Raw genomic sequence first — 17,126 nt, forward strand, 5'->3', positions numbered from 1 at the left:
TGCCTGGACTTGATGCTAACCTTAGACTTTTCTTAAGTGGCAGTTTAGTTAATTTGATCGGGAACAAATTGTTCATTCGATTATCTTCAGCATGTTGCGTAACTAACCCAAGTTTGACAAAACAACAGACCAGAGTGAAATATTGATTTAGGGGAAACACATGTTTAGTATTTTACTTGGAAGGCTGGTTGGACAGTGTTGTTACACATTTATTGTCTTCAACAAGTCTATTAGTTTCAGTTTCTGTTCAGGAACTTTCCCAACATTGACTCATCGATTCCAGGAACACTTTTTCCCATTTGAACTGGCAGATTTGAGATATTGGATCAATCTGTGGCACGAAAAAAAAACTCTCTGTAAGCAGATGTTAAGAGTGACAGAACCTCAGAGTGTCCAACTACACCATCAGCATCTAAATATCCGTCGGTGTGTAAACACAATCGTGGGTCACACTCACCTTCTATGAGCAGCTCCTGTCCGTGGCTTCCCAGCAGCGTGCGAGACAGAAACGGCGCAAAGTCCACAAAGATCTCTCTCAGCAGGGGGGCCACTTTCTCCAGGGCCCGCTCCAGCTTTGTCGTGATGCTGTCAAGGAGAGAAGGTCTGTGACTTGTTTATGAATGTTTACGTGGACACGACACTGTAGGACACAAGTCATAGATACAAGGAATAATGGAGGATGTCCTTCACTGGTCGTGGTCTGTACGAGCTTTTAACATTGGCCCCATTGTTACCTATGTGTACATTTGATATTCAGAGATTACAGTTATAATCAGAAAAAAATTAAATAATAATTCAAGCCTGTATCGATATAAGGGCAAATTTAATCTCAAAAGCACATTCTTTGTAGACTCTTTTATCAAATGTGAAAAAAAGGTAGATAATTAATAATAATAATGCACATTTCGTTCAGCCTTATAACATGAAATTTTCATCCTCTTTTTCTCTCGCCTGCAGTCTCGCACGATGTCTCTTCACGTTAAAAAGGAGGGTTTCTTATCTCCCTCCATTTCAACACTGACTGACATTATCTCAGCAGCACATGGAAACAGGAGTCCTGCAGCTGTGAAGAGCCACGATAACAACAATAACTGACGGGTACTTCTGACTTTCTACTGCTTGAACTACACATGAGATAAGAGGCGTCTGTACTTTGTGCAGTATTTAAGTGGGTCGGTGCAACGAAAAAAAACGAGTTCTAAGCAGGTTCAAAAACATTGGTCAATGAAATGTAATTCAGTTTGTGTAGAAAAAAAACGTATTCTTACATTATTATTTCATATTATTTTTCGCTAATATGCAAGTTAAGAATCTTTTTTTACTGTAAAAATAATTTATGGAATTAATGGAAAGATATTTGCAATAATATCAAGCACTACTCTCGTCAACAAAAGGGTTTATATATATATATTAATTTTAGTATTGACCTACGCCAGACTCAAAACCAGCATGTTTGTTCATAAATAATGTGCACTCTGATGCTTCTTCTAACAGCAAAGCAGAGCAGGGCTTCAATTTTACTGCTTGTACTCTAAGTGATGTGGCTCGCTGCTGCCATGGCAACCGGTCCTCTCGTCCTCTGGTTGAACAGAGACGTGTTAAGAACCACCAGGGGCTCTGCGGCGTCGGTGGGAAAGCAGGACTGTCACGAGCTATTAGAGGAGCCGGGAGATGAGTCAAGGTCACAGCGGGGAGGCTTCTCCGAAGCACACAGCATGGAAGGGTGAACAGTGTTTGCACAGAGAAGATACTTGGATGAAAAAAGGCTTCATCGGAAACTCGGTTACAGTTTGAAGTTTGATTTCAGCTTCAGGGTAATTTTCTTGAAAGAGTAATTGGTCTCTTTCTCTATGTTCACTTGCGTAGGTTTCATGAGGGAACTCTGATTTCCTCCCACAGAAAATTACAATAGAGAAGGGTGTGTGAGATGATAAAGAATGAATGAGTAAAAGACTAAAACTAAAGACTAAACCAGCTCATTTCAATTATAGTTGGTTGATTTTGTGGTCATATTTGAGGAGGTGATGTTCTTCTCTCTTTGTGTTTGGGGTAAACAAGCCGAGTTGAGAAAAGACCATCCACAGGAAATCTATGATAACATTTGTCCAAATGATATCTGTCCATCCAAGTATTATGAATGACAAACCTGTGCAAAATACACCTTCAACTGCATATTCGTTGCCCTCATTAGATCTTTTATTTTATTTCTATTGGTCATTACCTCTAAATATGACTATAGGGTTTTTGTTTAAGGACTTTTATCAGTATTTATTCCCCCTCAAAAATATTAAAGTGAGTATAAAAAATGGGGGAAAAGTGCTTCTATATAATATTTAAAAAATATATATATAATACAATAAAATAATAACTGTTAGATATTTGCCTTGATTTTACTACTCGATTACTACGCTGCATTTTTTTTGCCTGACGGCCCCTTACAAAAGCCACTATATATAATGAGGCCCCTGAGGAAATTAAATAACTAAGTGTTATTTTATTTAAATGAAAATTTAAAAAAAAAGTCAGACACACATCACATATACCAACAAAAAATTCTCACAATACAATAAAGCAGGAGGTGGAGCACCAAAACCAAACAGTAAAACAAGGTGGTAACGGTACATGAAAGGGTTATGAAGTGTATGCAATGAGGAACAGGTGGGTTTTGAGTATGGTATCCTTTTCGAGATTCATTTCAGTGTGATTTTTGAAAATTATAATTCCTTTCTTTTCTTTTTTATCCAGGTCCATCTGCTCCTAATGAGGTTTAGCGAGTACTTTTAACACTTCACTTCACGTCTGAAATCATGAGAACAAATTGTGTCACTAAGCAACCTATACTACAATTGTGGTTCTCATCTTGGGACCCCTCAATGACCCACTGTGACACAAATATCATAATAACTATATTATAAAAATATACATTTTCAACCTTTATAAAGTATTTTGTTGAAGACCCAAAGTAAAAGCAAGAGCGTTCTTCTTTATTACCCTGTATGTTTTGATGCACCACTTGCTCCATATTCTTGCTCAGTACGTACCTCATGTTTTCCACGGTGTCTTCAGGCATGGGAGCCACAGTCTGCACCGCTGGGAGGTTCTTGCTGGTGGCACCATTAACAAAGTTGGAGGATGAGGACGGAGCGGCTGCTGCATCTGAGGCTCCTGCCAACATGAACCAGTGGTTATTTCAGAGCAAACACAAACAGAAAAAAAGGGATAAATTTAACAGGGATTTATGTCTGAGGGGGGCACAGAGAAAAAAGTGGTGATAATAAATGCGTTTTTCAAGGTAACTGTGTGTATCAGCGAGTCCCAATCCTGCTGTTAATGAACCTCCAGAGTGTGATCCATTAAACTAGAACCTGACTGGACTTATTTAAGGAAACATACGAGAAGTCGGACGAGCCGGTTATTGATGCTATATATTCTCCTTTTCTAAGTGTGTTCCTGCTGTGACAAAGAGAAACAAGATCTAGGCAGAGAAAAAAAGACAAAAACCAGATGAATTATAGATGTAATTGTTTCATTTCCAAAAGCACGAGGACTCTGTGGAGCAGTCTAGTCAAGCTATCATGAATCAGAAGGAAAATGCGGCCATCTAGTGGTGAGAAAGAGAACTCTACGTCCTCCGCTCAAACCAATGGCCTGAAGTGACTTGTGACAACACTGGAGGTGCTGAGCCTACCCATGGTGTTGATCATGCTTTTCGGGGTGGCAGGGGTGGCAGCCAGGATGTTGGGGGTGCTGTTTGATGTGACAGCAGACGGGGTGCTGCTGCTGCTGCTGTTTCCTCCCAGTGTGTTCACAGCTGGACTCCCGGCGGACGACTTCTTAGCTGGAACCATCACACTCCTGCCGGTGGGAAAATAGACTTACATAAACATTTCTGTTTCAGGGGAAGTATTTTTAGAAGTCAATGCAATCATTCATACAAAACGACTTGTGTGCAATAACTAGCCTTTTTAGAGTGTTATTTTATGTACAAAGTAACATCCACTCTAATATGCAAGAAGCAGAATGAAAGTCAGAGTAATGAAAAATGTTAAGGCCAATAGCAAATGAATAACATACGACTCCATATATGTATAAAAAAACTATGGGACTATTGAATTAAGTTTTTTAAATACATTTGAGTGACATTGTGGTATTTGGAATCTAAAAAAAAGAAAGAAATAATCATAAAAACGCTCATTTTTATGTTATGATAAAATAAATATCACAAATATTATGTATATAAAGACTATTTTTTCATTTATTTTCAATTTTAATTAAATCTATCTAAAGATGGATATGTTCTACTATATAGGAAAAAAGATATATATATATATATATATATATATATATATATTTGTTGTTTAATATGTAATATTGTTAAATATTGTGTATTTAACATGACAAACTTAATTGCAGTTATTCATACAAATTTTAAAAGAAAGAAGAAAATTGTAAAGAAAACAATTCAATGCTTTATAAATTATTTATTTTTTGAGTTTTTATGTACCAATTTAAACATTTTTCCTAAATAAATAAATTATACAAATAACATTATGTCTTATTATTCATTTCGTATAAACCATTTGTTTTAAGATTGTGTTGTTTTTTAATTCACATTATTGGATTCTGTCCATAGACAGGATAGTTTATAAAATTAAAATAAAAATGCAGTTTACAATATTTCATTAATGGTTTTTTTCACAGTCAACTGTTAAACTGTCACAGTGAAAATATAAATCAATAAATGCAGCCGCTGGTATAGGAGTTGTTGCCGAGAAAACCATCATAATAATACAACAAAAACACTTCCTATTTTTGATTGAAATTTTACTAAAACGAATAGAACTCAAGGTCGCATGAGAAGGCCACACATGAACCCACAGGCTGGACGTCAGTCCTCTGCTGGGAACATTATCAGATTTATGGAGGATTATGGATGATGTGATGAACTTAGACCTGCTCTCCCTCCCTGACAGAGCCGAGAAGAAAAACTCGTCCTTATCGGGTCGGCAGTCGGCTCTTTTGCTCTCCGGGGGATCCAGATAACGTCTGGTCCGATCTCCTCCAGCCACGCTGGGAGACAGAGTTCATGCAGAGGAGCTGACGTCTCAGCTACGAGCCGTGAGTCGCCCAGATACTAGAAACACGCTTTTGTTGTCGTCTTACGCACCAAGAACTGAACCATATCGCACAACGACTTTAACAGTACATCTGCTCTTCATGCTTTTGTGTTGCTATAACATGTACAGTTGTGTTCAAAATGTAGTAGTAACAGTGACGGCATTTTTGGTGATTCAACTAGCAGTTTAACCCTTTAATTCCCCTCGCTCGGTTTTGACCTTTAAAATGTTCTAGTTTTTTAAGTTACATTTAAATGCATTCATTATCTTGACTATTTAGAAATCTTGTACCATTGACTCAAGTTGCTTCATCAAGTTATACATTTAAAAAAAATAAAGCAATGAAAAAAGGAAATGTGGGGGTGAAGCTTTGTATACTTCTTTAGTTGAACAAATATTCTGAATTGATAATAAAACATTTAATCATCGTCTAGGAGAACAAAGTAGTGTTTATAAAGAAGGTTTATTTCGGGTCGCTGTTAATGAGAATGTGCCGTAGCCGTTAGCTTTACAAGCTTTAATAAATGACTGACTGTTTCTACTTGGGTGGACTGAAGGCAGAGAAACTTTAATAGCTCTATTAAAAATATAAATAGTTAACTGTTAATGGAAACAGTAGCAATATTAGTTGTTATAACTATAGAGTTGTTTTAGTAGCACTAGTAGCAATGATGGTAGTTTATATAGGCGTTGTAATAAGTAATAGTAGTAAAAGGAGTAGTGGTAGTATCAATAGTTGGAATAGAAAAAGTTGTAGTAGTAGTAATATTAACAATAATAAAAGTAATAGCAGTAGTTTGTGAAACAAATAGTAGTTGAAGCAGTAGTAATAATAGTAATAGTAGTAGTAGAAGTAGAATTAGCAGAAAATGCAGTATAAGTAGTTTTAATAGTAAAACTAGTAGAAGTAGTATTGGTAGTAGCATTACTAGTACTACTTGTACTGCTTCTTGTAGTAGTAGTAGTAGTAGTAGTAGTAGTAATAATAGTTATAGCAGTAGTAGTAGTAGTAGAAGTAGAGTTATCAGAAAATGCAATAGTTCTAGTAGTAAAACTAGTAGTAGTACTGGTAGTAGCATTGATACTACTAGTACTAGTAGTAGTATTTGATACAATTAAAGTAGTTGTTTAAATAATAGCAGTAAAGAGCATTTATAATATCAGTAATAATAACAGTGTAAGTAACAGTAGTAAAATAAATAGTAGTTATAGTAATATAAGGAGTTGTGGTAGTATTGTTAGTACTTGAGGTAGCAGTAGTAATAATAATTATGGTAGTAGCAATACCATCAGTAGCAGTAACAGTAGTTATATCAATTAAATGATTAGTAGTTGTGCTATTTGTAGTCTTAGTAGTAGTAGTAATAGTAGTAGTAGTATTAGTAGTAGTAGTCGTAGTCGTAGTCGTAGTCGTAGTCGTAGTCGTAGTCGTAGTCGTAGTCGTAGTCGTAGTCGTAGTCGTAGTCGTAGTCGTAGTAGTAGTTGTAGTAGAAGAAGCAGTAGTGATAAAAGTAGAAGTAGTTTAAGTAGTATTAGGAGAGGTAATCATAGTATTAGTAGAAATAATAGTATTAGTATAAGTAGAGGTAGTAGTAGTAGTAATAGCAGTAGTTTGGTAGGTGAAGTCAGGAGGTGTTGATGTACTCTCGCATGTATAAAGTACTACCACAAGGAGAAACTGTAAGATGAGGCTAAAGCACGAGAGTTTTCTGAAATATTCATCCCATCACACATCCGACTCTGACGACAACAATCATTTATTTAGTAGATTTGTGCTGCGGCGTCTCGCGTGAACTCACTCTGACACACATCAGATCGTCACCGGAGTGAATCCTAAAACCTCGTCCTCGTGCTTCACACTACACTTGATCCGCTGATGTTGATAAAACACAAATGTGCTTCCATGAATGATGCATCGGCTTCAAGATGATCTACAGCATCACTTATTCATCACACCGTCTTAATGATGGAGCGGAACCCAGCGGAGACGCAAGTGTAATAACCAGGTCAGTGCGACGCAGAAGACTGGCAGAGACTCTTTTTCTTAAAACCTCCATATTTTTACTTCTCTTGATCAGCAGCCAAAAAAACAGAAATACAAATATAATTTCAGGTTTTTTTTTAAGAAGCTGGACACGACAAAGAGAAAGATTCAGTTTGTGCTCTGTGAATATTGAAGTGTAATTATTGCCAAAATACAGAATAACAATTTAAAAATAATTAATTAAAGTATCCTTTTACTACATTATGTTTTAATATAATGTGTAAAATTGCAGTGTTGAGATAAATACAGTACGTTTTTGTGTTCTTTATGACTACAAACAGCCCAAAAGTGACGTACCACTTGTATCAACTTTTAATTTTGATCAAAAATAATATAAACAATTTTGATTCTACATTCTGTTCTGCTTATCTAGGGCCGGGTCGCGGGGGCAGCAGGAAGGTTTCTTCTCCTCAGAAACCTTGCAGGTTATGATCTCTCAAGAGAGACCTGGGTTTGCCCCTGGTCACCCCCCCAGGTGGAGATACAGGGAACATCACAACGAGGGAGAATGAAGATCCACCACTGACTCTAGAGAGTCTTGTAGCTCAGCTCTTTTTCACACAAGGATGAAAAGACAACCCTGGAATCTTTCCCTGGTATTTATCTTTTCAACCGCTCGTAAGAGACTGAGCGACCCTGCATTTTGATTTCAGGTCATTCCTCTCCATCTCCATGTTGTCACTCCTGATCTCGCCCTGACACCCTGAGTCCTCTGGCAGCTCATTCTTCTGGCCGCGGATAAAAAAACAATTAGACAGAGAAAATGGACGCCGGCGGAGAGTGACGCGTGGACGACGTTGTAAACGGGGCATCAGTGTGAAAGGATTTCAAAAATAATACACTTCATGTCACGGGGACTCATTTTCGGGCCGCCAGCTCTCATTAGGTGTGTCAGCGGTGAGAGGACGGGGGAGGAGCATGACGTGAGGTCGCTTCTGTTTAATCTGTCATCCAGGCCCAGGAGACCCTCAACCCTGCCCCCCCCGCCATCACCCTGCGCCCCCCGACATTCTCTCCGTGTCACTCACCTCGGCTGAGGATCAGAAGGTTAATCAAAACGGAGCTTAATTTATACTTTATTTTCTCTTTCTGACACATTTTTGGAACATTGTTAGAACTGTAGTTGTTCACCAAATTATGTGTCAATGCGAATAAAGTTTTTTCTAATTCGAGAGTCTTCAGCAGACTCTCGACCACACTGACCTGTCGAAGGAGTGGAACTGCATGGGCATCAGGGTCTGGTTCTGGTTCTTGGGATTCAGGTCGGTGTAGATCACAGGCTCCAACCCGGGGTCGGCGCCCTCTACTGGCGACGCCACCAGGCTCTTCAGGATCTCCTTCACGTTGATGCCCTTGTTAGGTTGACTGACGCTGACGACGGTCTGCGCCTCCGGGGACCCGGGCACTCTGGGCCCGGACAAGAGTTCGCTCGAGGGGTCAACCGATCCGTCCAGAACACTGATCATCTGCTCCTCTTCGATCCCGGAGTCGGCGCGAGGCAACTGTCTCTCCATCTTGCTGGGATCTTCTGCAGAAGAGTCGAACACCAGCGTAGGATCTGACAACACAGAAGACAGAAAGAAAATATGTTTATTTTAAATATGCAGGATCTTAATGATAACTTTATTTAAGAACATTTTGCCTCCTTTGCCATTTGTTTTTAATGTTAATAATATTTTATTTAATATACAACAGTCAGTTTTCATAACTTCATAATCAAACTTGTTTAATCCTCAAACTGCATTAAAATGCATTACAAGGAGAGTTTTTGCATTTGAATGAGTTGAATAAATACATTTTAAATGTAATTAATTCTATTCTAATGTCTCTACAATTGTCATCAAGACACTTGGAAACGACACTGATAAATTAGGAATGACACATATTTAACAACATATATTCATGAGAGGCATGTTTAAGTACCATCGCAATGTAAACGTGTTACAAGAAATGAAAATATATAATTATAAAATGGATTCAAATATATACAATTCTCCACAATAAAAGTTATATTTTAATTTTTGTTTATTTTATTTAGCAACCTGTCAAAATAAAAAACTGTATTTCAAAGGATATTAAATAGTGTTTGTTCTGTAATAATAAATAATAAATACAAATATTATCCAGAAGCCTTTAGGATGGAGGCGACAAATGCATAGAAATATCATCAAATATATATATAAATGAATCAATAAACATAGTCTGACTTACCTGAAGTTTTACGAATGATTTAACTTTCCTTCTCGTGCTTGTGTTATCTCAGGGTCAAGGTCACCCGGAAGCCCGATAACAAATGTGTTTGTGGTATCCCTTGTGTTTCCTAAAACACATTTGCTTTCGGGCCTCCGGGTCACCTTGACCCAGAGACAACAAACAGGTTAATTAATAACTAATATACCTAAAATACAGATCAATGATTCATCGAAAGATAAGACATCACTGTAATGTGGAAGTCTAATAAGTTAAATACCGTTTTACAATGATTGTGTTTTTAATGCTAACATGTTTCTTAGATTGTGGTTCATTTGTTAATTATACTAGTATATGTTTTTATTTTTTGTTATATATATCAAGCCCAACATTTTGAAGAAACACATTTATATAAATAAATTCAGAAGGATATAAATGGATAAAATGACTCTACAAAACAATACAATACAATTGTATAATATATAATAAATAAAATGAAACAACTGCTTAAAAAACTAGAGTCAAATTAGACTATGAAAGTAATTTATTTTATTTTTATTCTCAACTTTTGTGTGACGATTTTTGTGAAACCGAAAACTTAAATTGTCTCTGAATGAGGCGATGAACGCTCTTTTGTCTTCTCACTCAAAATTTTACGTCCATATCGGAACACCTTGAGTCCAGTCACATGACTCCTCGTCACATGTCGCCTCGCGACTTGGCCGACAACTTGTCTGCCTTCCTGGCTCATCACGAATGATCATCCGCCACATGCCGCCCCGGAGAATTCCCCCTTTTTTCTGGAGAAATTTATGAAGGCGGCAGTGTGCTTCTTCCTCCTAGCAACCTCTATGATCCCATTCTCCTCTGGTGGATTGCTTGGCTAATGGGCGCTGACAGATGCGGCCCAAAATAGCAGCTGGCTACACTGTCCCCAGATCCCTGACAAGTCCACCAGAAAGACGCTCACGTCGTTTGTTGTTTCTTAAGTTCTTCTTGCATCTATTTGTTGTTTTTTTCACTTTAGTCTGAGTCCAGCAGCAAGGTGGCGCCGCATCACACTTGACAACAGAGCTTTGTGAGCCGACGCTGATCTGGCCTCATGTGACTTGAAGTGTCACTTCCTGCATTCATCCAGCACAGGTGAGAGAAGAGCTTTGATCGAACGAGCTCTCAGCCAATCAATATTGATTTTACTCAGCGTTCATCTTCACTCGTATGATGGGTTCACTTCACATATAATTAAAGACAAATGCTACAACACTTTAATATGTGTATGATGTATAATGTTCTTTTTTTGTAGTAGTATTTCAATAAATACAATAGACTATTTCTGGTTTGTTACATTTCTACACGCCTATCTATTGTATAGCACATTTTCATTAAGATTTTTTTTCTCCTAGTTCTGCCTAAAATTATATTTAACTTTCTTTTTTTTCCACAATTGGCTGCCTTTGGGTTTTCCTTTCTGACTTTTTCCGGCTGACCTCGTAGTTTCTGTGGAGATCTGCTTTGAGATCCAAGAGCTCTTTCTCTTTATAAAACGTAATTTTTTACTGTGATAATTTATCATTTTTACTTCTTCTTATTATTATACACTCTGTATCATCCATCTTTTTATTTACAAGACCCCATTTATAGTGACAGAAATACACTTTTTCTTGTACTTATTCGACCCTTAGATGGTGCTTTCATGCGTCTGTGTGCCCGACATTGTCATCAAGAGACTTGTAATAAGTAAAAGCCATTTTTTATATTTTCCCTATATAGTTAATTATGAAAGACATTTTAAAGTCCATTATGATTACAATTATAAGAGAAAAATATAGATAAATAAAAGTTTAAGTGAACAAAAATACAACTATTTTATAATGTTAAAAATATTACAAAATATTAAATATCAGAAGCTCTGTGGATTTCACATTCGACATGAGTATTTACTTGATTATTTGAATAAATATAAATACAAATAAATAAACATAAAATGTTAAATTATGTATAACTCTATTTTTGTTAGTATTACGTTTTGGTGAATTATTTTATTTTTTGTTAGAACTGTTTCATTAAATATTAAATGCAAGTATATATATATCCATAACAATAATAATTACAAATAATTAATACTTTCAGCTTCTTTATCTTTCACATAACAGCATGAACATAATTAAATAATATACATAGAAATAAATACGTAGAAATAAATAAATTACAATAGAAATTATAAGAATAACAATATGTATAAACAAATAACATGGAGGCGTATTGTTTATAATGCTCACTTATGTTCACTCAAAACACATTTGAATAAAATAGTTAAAACCAAAATTAATTACACACAAACACACACGCAAAAATGACCTACATTTTGTATTTAAATAAAAATAAATTTAAATAAAAAAGGATTCTGAAGAATGAACCAGTTTATTTATTTTTTTATTTAGACATTTCCTTACTCAAACATAAAATTGCTGTTATTATGTATTGAATATTTTGAATGTTTAAATCTCATCTATCTTTTTTCATTTACAAAATAATAAAGAGGGTCTTTTTTGTTAACCTAAATACATTTGAATTTAACTTATAATAGCCTTAACTTAAAAGAGGTGTCTTTGTGTGTCTGAGTACCCAAAAATTGTGATCGCAAATTTTATAAATTAGGAAAAATCCCATCTGAGTTGAAAATTATAGAAGTTCTATTTTGATGAAATTTGATTTGAAGACATTGAAATATAAATGTTGGATGGATAAAAATGCAATGATTAATTCTGTTTCAATATTTTGACATCAGAAACTGTGTATTTCTCTCCAAGGCTCAATGTATTCATTCTGGCAACAGAGGAGGTTTGAGACGATAAATCAATAGTTCAAGATTCAATGAATAATAAAAGGCGTTTGAATAAGGACATGTCTAAATAAAACAATAAATAAACTGGTTCATTCTGCATAATTCTTTTTTCTTTTAAATATAAAATTTAGGTCATCTTGGTGTGTGTGTGTTTTTTTTCAAATAGCTAATTCTGGCTTGAACCATTTAATTCACATGTATTTTTATTGAAAATAAGTGAGCATTTTAAATAATACGACTGCATGTAATTCAAGGATCATTCATGTTGAAACCCTCAGGGGTTTGACATCTAACCTGTGCTGGTCGGCGAGTTGATCTCCTGCCGCATGTTGCGAGTCGACTGGTTGTTGCTTCTGACCGTCTCTCTCTGAGGCTCCAGGATGTCGCGGTACTTGGAGACCATGAGGACGGAGATGAAGTAGACGACGGCCAGAGCCAGGAACTGGGCTTGTTTGCTGTCATCCTGGCGAGAGTTCAACTCCACATCATCCACTTTTTCTCTACAGCCGCTGATTCTTTGAAATGACGACTCACCACGTCTCGGAACACGACGGCGCGCAGACGGTTGATGTCCACGTCCTGCAGGAGGCGATCAGGGTCCTTGATGGGAGACACATTACTAGCTTCACTTTCTTAAGACGTCTACAGCGAAACTACAGTCTGACTATTTAAATTTAAATAAAATAAAAAATGTATTATAGATGCAGGCACAACTATTTTATCCGTGTGTACACAGAGTTAGAAATGTAATAATGAGTATGTTTGTTCTTTGTATGATGCATGTTCATTTGATGTTTTACAGAGACTTTATTTTTTGTGTATAAAGGTTGTACTGGTCTTTTATTGAAGTATATCAGTGCCATCAGAATATTGAAAGGTGTGATTTAAAATTTCAAATGTAATTTTCTTTTTTTTACTTTAAAGCATTTCATATATTTCATATATTTTTTATATATAAAATAATTGATATATTGAAATGTTGACATTTTTATTTATAATTTAATTAAATAATATGAATATAAAAAAAAGAGGTTATTTTTCACATAGAGTTTGATAATTGAATGCCAATAAAAATGGTTATTTTCCAAATTTTCGAATTTGTAGCTTTTTAAATTCAGTATAAACAATAATACTGTCAAGTAGCTCGGTACTGTCTCGGCATGGTCTGGTGGCACCAACATTTAATATTAATTTTAAAACACTACCAATAAAATAATTGTTCATTTAGAAAATATATTTGGACAATACAATTAGAATATCAAACTTTATGTGTAAAAAAATGTTTTGAATGCATTATCATTTTAAATTAAACTATTCTAAAAGAAAAAAGAAAAACTATTCAACCTCACAATATTCTAGTTATTGAATTAAAAACTTAACATTTCATTCTACTAATAATTTGAAATGTTAAATTCAACTATTCAATATTTTAATGTCACTGATGTACTTCCATACAATTGTGATCATTTTTTCAATATTTATTTACAATAATATAAAACTGATGAATCCATGTCCCGATGCAGTACAACATATATTTGATGAACGTGATTTGTCGGCACCTTGTTGGAGGTCACAGTGTTCTGCAGCATTTCCTGGGTCTTGCTGTCATTGTTGGAAGACTTATGTCCTCTGTCTCTTTGTCTCTGTCTGCACTCCAGGCAGTTCCTCACAGCCATACAGCACACTGCACACACACACACACACATGCACACACACACACGCACACACACACAGGAATACAAATGCACAGCCTGTCAATAGAAGCTCATCTCCAGAGGAAAATGGGAATAAACGATGGTAACAGGCATGACCTCTTTCAGAGCCATCAGTTATCTCTGAGGGCTGTTTGTTGTCGTCTGTCTGGAGAGAAAACTGCAGGCAGAAATTAGCAGCCAGACTAATTTCACAGTGAAGCCGGTGATGAGTGATTATATACAACGAGGACGCTGTTTGGTCTGCAGGACGCTCTACGTCCCAGACTCACTTGACCTCACAGACAGGAAGTCGTTGCTGTGTGTTCTCGACATGAGGACATCACATTCTAGAGGATTTAAAGTCGTACATTTCTTTTAAAGAGTGGCTAAATAAAACATTTAAATTGGTTTGTTGTAAAAAAAAAAAGCTAAAGGAAATACATAATGTATTCTTCAACATTACAAATAAATACAAATATCAGAAATATTTGTATGTTTTATTCCTTTTTTTCACATTAATGACATTTAAAAATAATCTAATAATTGGATGTTCATGTAAAATATTTACCCAATATTTTTTATTTAAAATATATTTATATATTTAATGAAAACAAAACATGACATGAAGCTTAAAATAAATATATTGTGATCATTCTAATTACAAGGTTAGATCGTTTAAATCCTAATGTATATTTGTATTTGTATATTTTGGTATGAACATAAAAATTAATACTTTTTAAAAAAATAAATTAACATTTTAATTAAGGATTGTGTTTGAAAATTTAAAAAAAAAGGAAAAAGTGATAAAAAAAAAATAAATAAACAAAACAACAACAACAACAATAATACAGTTATATACTTCAAACTAGTTAATAACATTTAAAAAAAAGATATAACTTAACCCAAACAGGAAACTATAATTAACTAAATGCACACTTTAATTAAATTAAACATGGAGATAAATTAAAGATACAATAAAGAGAAAAATCTAAAAAGCTAATTAAAACTAATAACAATGATTTGCTAGTTCCTGATGAAATAATAAAGAGTCTCACGTTGTCACGTAAATGTCAATAAAGTTTGGCCGACATATTAACATGAAACCCTCGACTACCTTGCCCAGGGTTTTTGTGAGCACGATATAAACGACTGAGACTCAAAATCCTGTCACCTCGCTCTGCTTGAAACGGCAGAAGAAAAGTAATCAATCGTTCCCTCTCAGCCATATTTAATCATCCGATGACTCCTTTCCTCATCAAACTGATGTCTTTCCGTTCAGGTTTAGCGACACTGACGCGAGGATCTCACCCAGTCTGAGGCACTGTCGCATCAGTCCACCGGACGACATGTTTTTCTCAGCCTCGATCTCACTGAAGTTTAGGGAGCTGGAGAAGACCAGGACGTCCACCATGACCATGAGACGGGACAGGAAGGTGATGGCCGTGTCGGAGGTCATGCCCTGTGTCGCCTCGATGTTTTCCAACTCAGACTTGTGGAAGAGAAACAAGGAAATACCAATGAAGTGTGATCAGCTGTAACTTCCTTACTGTAAACACCATTTAAACACATTTTCCTGTTTTAAATTTAAATACTGGATAATAACGTAAAACCTATAAATCCAGAACCTTCCACAACAAACACTAATTTACAGCTTCGTTATTTAATTTAATTCGTCATCCGAACACAAGAGGGGGGTGTTTCTCACACCACGAAAACAGTTCTGGCCACACAACTATTTCAATAACGTCTAAAGAGGAAATATAAATAGTGGAAACACTATTTTTATAGCGTGCGTTACAAAACAATTCAATTACAATGATGTTATTTAAAGACATTTTTAAATGAAAGTAGCACTAAATATAAACAGATTTTGGGGGAAATCGGAAGCACCTACATTTTTAAGAAATAAACAAAATGCGGAATAATGAGGTGATACAATTAAAAAGACACAGCAATTATAAACAATCCAATATGTAGTCATATGTATTTCAATTATATTTATATGTTTCTACTCATAACATAACGCATTTTTTATTCATCATTAATGCATCTATCAGTATATTAATAATTAAATGAAAAGTTGACGTTTTAAACAGGAGTTAAAATCTATTTTCGCTCAAGACTAAACGAAAACACAGTAAAGATCTGTCAGTTAAATGGAATTATCCGGCCACGAGAATCAATATTGGCCACTAGGTGTCAGTGTTTCTCTACTGAACAGACGCTCACTCACAGAGGGCGAAGTGGCCGCTGAGAGCAGAGGCAAGATCCCCCCGCAGGCGATGATGATGTTGTCCACCATTTGTGAGATTAGATGGATGGTGTTGTGGACGAATATGATGTTCTCGTTGCTGTTGACGAAGTCCATGACGGACTTGGACGAGTGGCTGTGGAGGGAAGAGGGATCATGAGTTAGAGAGGAGGAAAGGTCTGAGCTGAGAAGAAGAAAGTCTTCACCTCCTCCAGACTTGGACGTCGCTCTCCAGTGCGAAGAGCAGGTCTGTCAGCAGCCGCTGGTGCATGTGCGACCATTTGAACTCTGGGATGCGGAACATGGTGGTGCGTGGACCCGGACTGAACTGATGCCGCTGGTCTTCTATCACGGGTGGACCCCTGAAGCCCAAATCCACATGGATGTCCGGCTCCATCTGGGAGGACCCATGGCTGTGCAGGTTCTGTTGGGACGTGGATCGCTTAGCAACCATGGTACTAGTCAGTACCTCAACTTTTAAAACAAGTGATGCATTAAAGCATTTTTAAACCGTGCAGAGGAGAACTTTTGTGATGAGTTCACTGAGAGGGAGTGAGGAATAGATAGAGCAGAGTTAACATGTTTAACATGTATAATACAGTAGTAGAGCGAGTTGATTATTAGTTACAGGCAGGTTGATGAGGTTTATTTAACATTTTTGAGTTTCAGTTTTCGTTAAAACCTGCATAATATAATATACTATATATAAGTTTCAGATGAGAACTGTTTCAAGTGGCACCACAGCATCTCAAAAAACATGGATGTGTCAGAAGATCCCAATACAAGCCCAGAAGGGAACATTTTTTTGCTTTTTTTTACTACTTGAGCGGCTATAACACAGTTCAAACTCACTGTGATGTTGTACATTAAAAATGTAACGTATACCTTGGGGAAAGAGACAAAAGAGCACCTACTTTTGGAACAATTTAACAGCCACAACAGCAAAACAAAACTAGACTAGACTACCTAGATACAACAGTGGTCA

General features: G+C 36.0%; 1 protein-coding gene across 1 annotated transcript in view; it reads right to left on the minus strand.

The window, feature by feature from the left end:
• nbeab (neurobeachin b) overlaps positions 1–17,126 on the minus strand; it is a 259,858-nt gene that overhangs the window by 123,780 nt on the left and 118,952 nt on the right. The window contains exons 23-32 of the mRNA XM_087795938.1: positions 16,348–16,565; positions 16,124–16,277; positions 15,199–15,379; positions 13,756–13,880; positions 12,731–12,796; positions 12,491–12,659; positions 8,365–8,719; positions 3,689–3,855; positions 3,042–3,165; positions 458–585 (exon numbers count right to left, since the gene is read on the minus strand). Coding sequence (XP_087652064.1) covers positions 458–585; positions 3,042–3,165; positions 3,689–3,855; positions 8,365–8,719; positions 12,491–12,659; positions 12,731–12,796; positions 13,756–13,880; positions 15,199–15,379; positions 16,124–16,277; positions 16,348–16,565 — 1,687 coding nt within the window. The remainder of the gene's footprint in view (positions 1–457; positions 586–3,041; positions 3,166–3,688; positions 3,856–8,364; positions 8,720–12,490; positions 12,660–12,730; positions 12,797–13,755; positions 13,881–15,198; positions 15,380–16,123; positions 16,278–16,347; positions 16,566–17,126) is intronic.

Source organism: Callionymus lyra, chromosome 7 (assembly GCF_982586985.1).
Source record: "Callionymus lyra chromosome 7, fCalLyr1.hap1.1, whole genome shotgun sequence".
NCBI classification, from domain to species: Eukaryota; Metazoa; Chordata; class Actinopteri; order Syngnathiformes; family Callionymidae; genus Callionymus; species Callionymus lyra.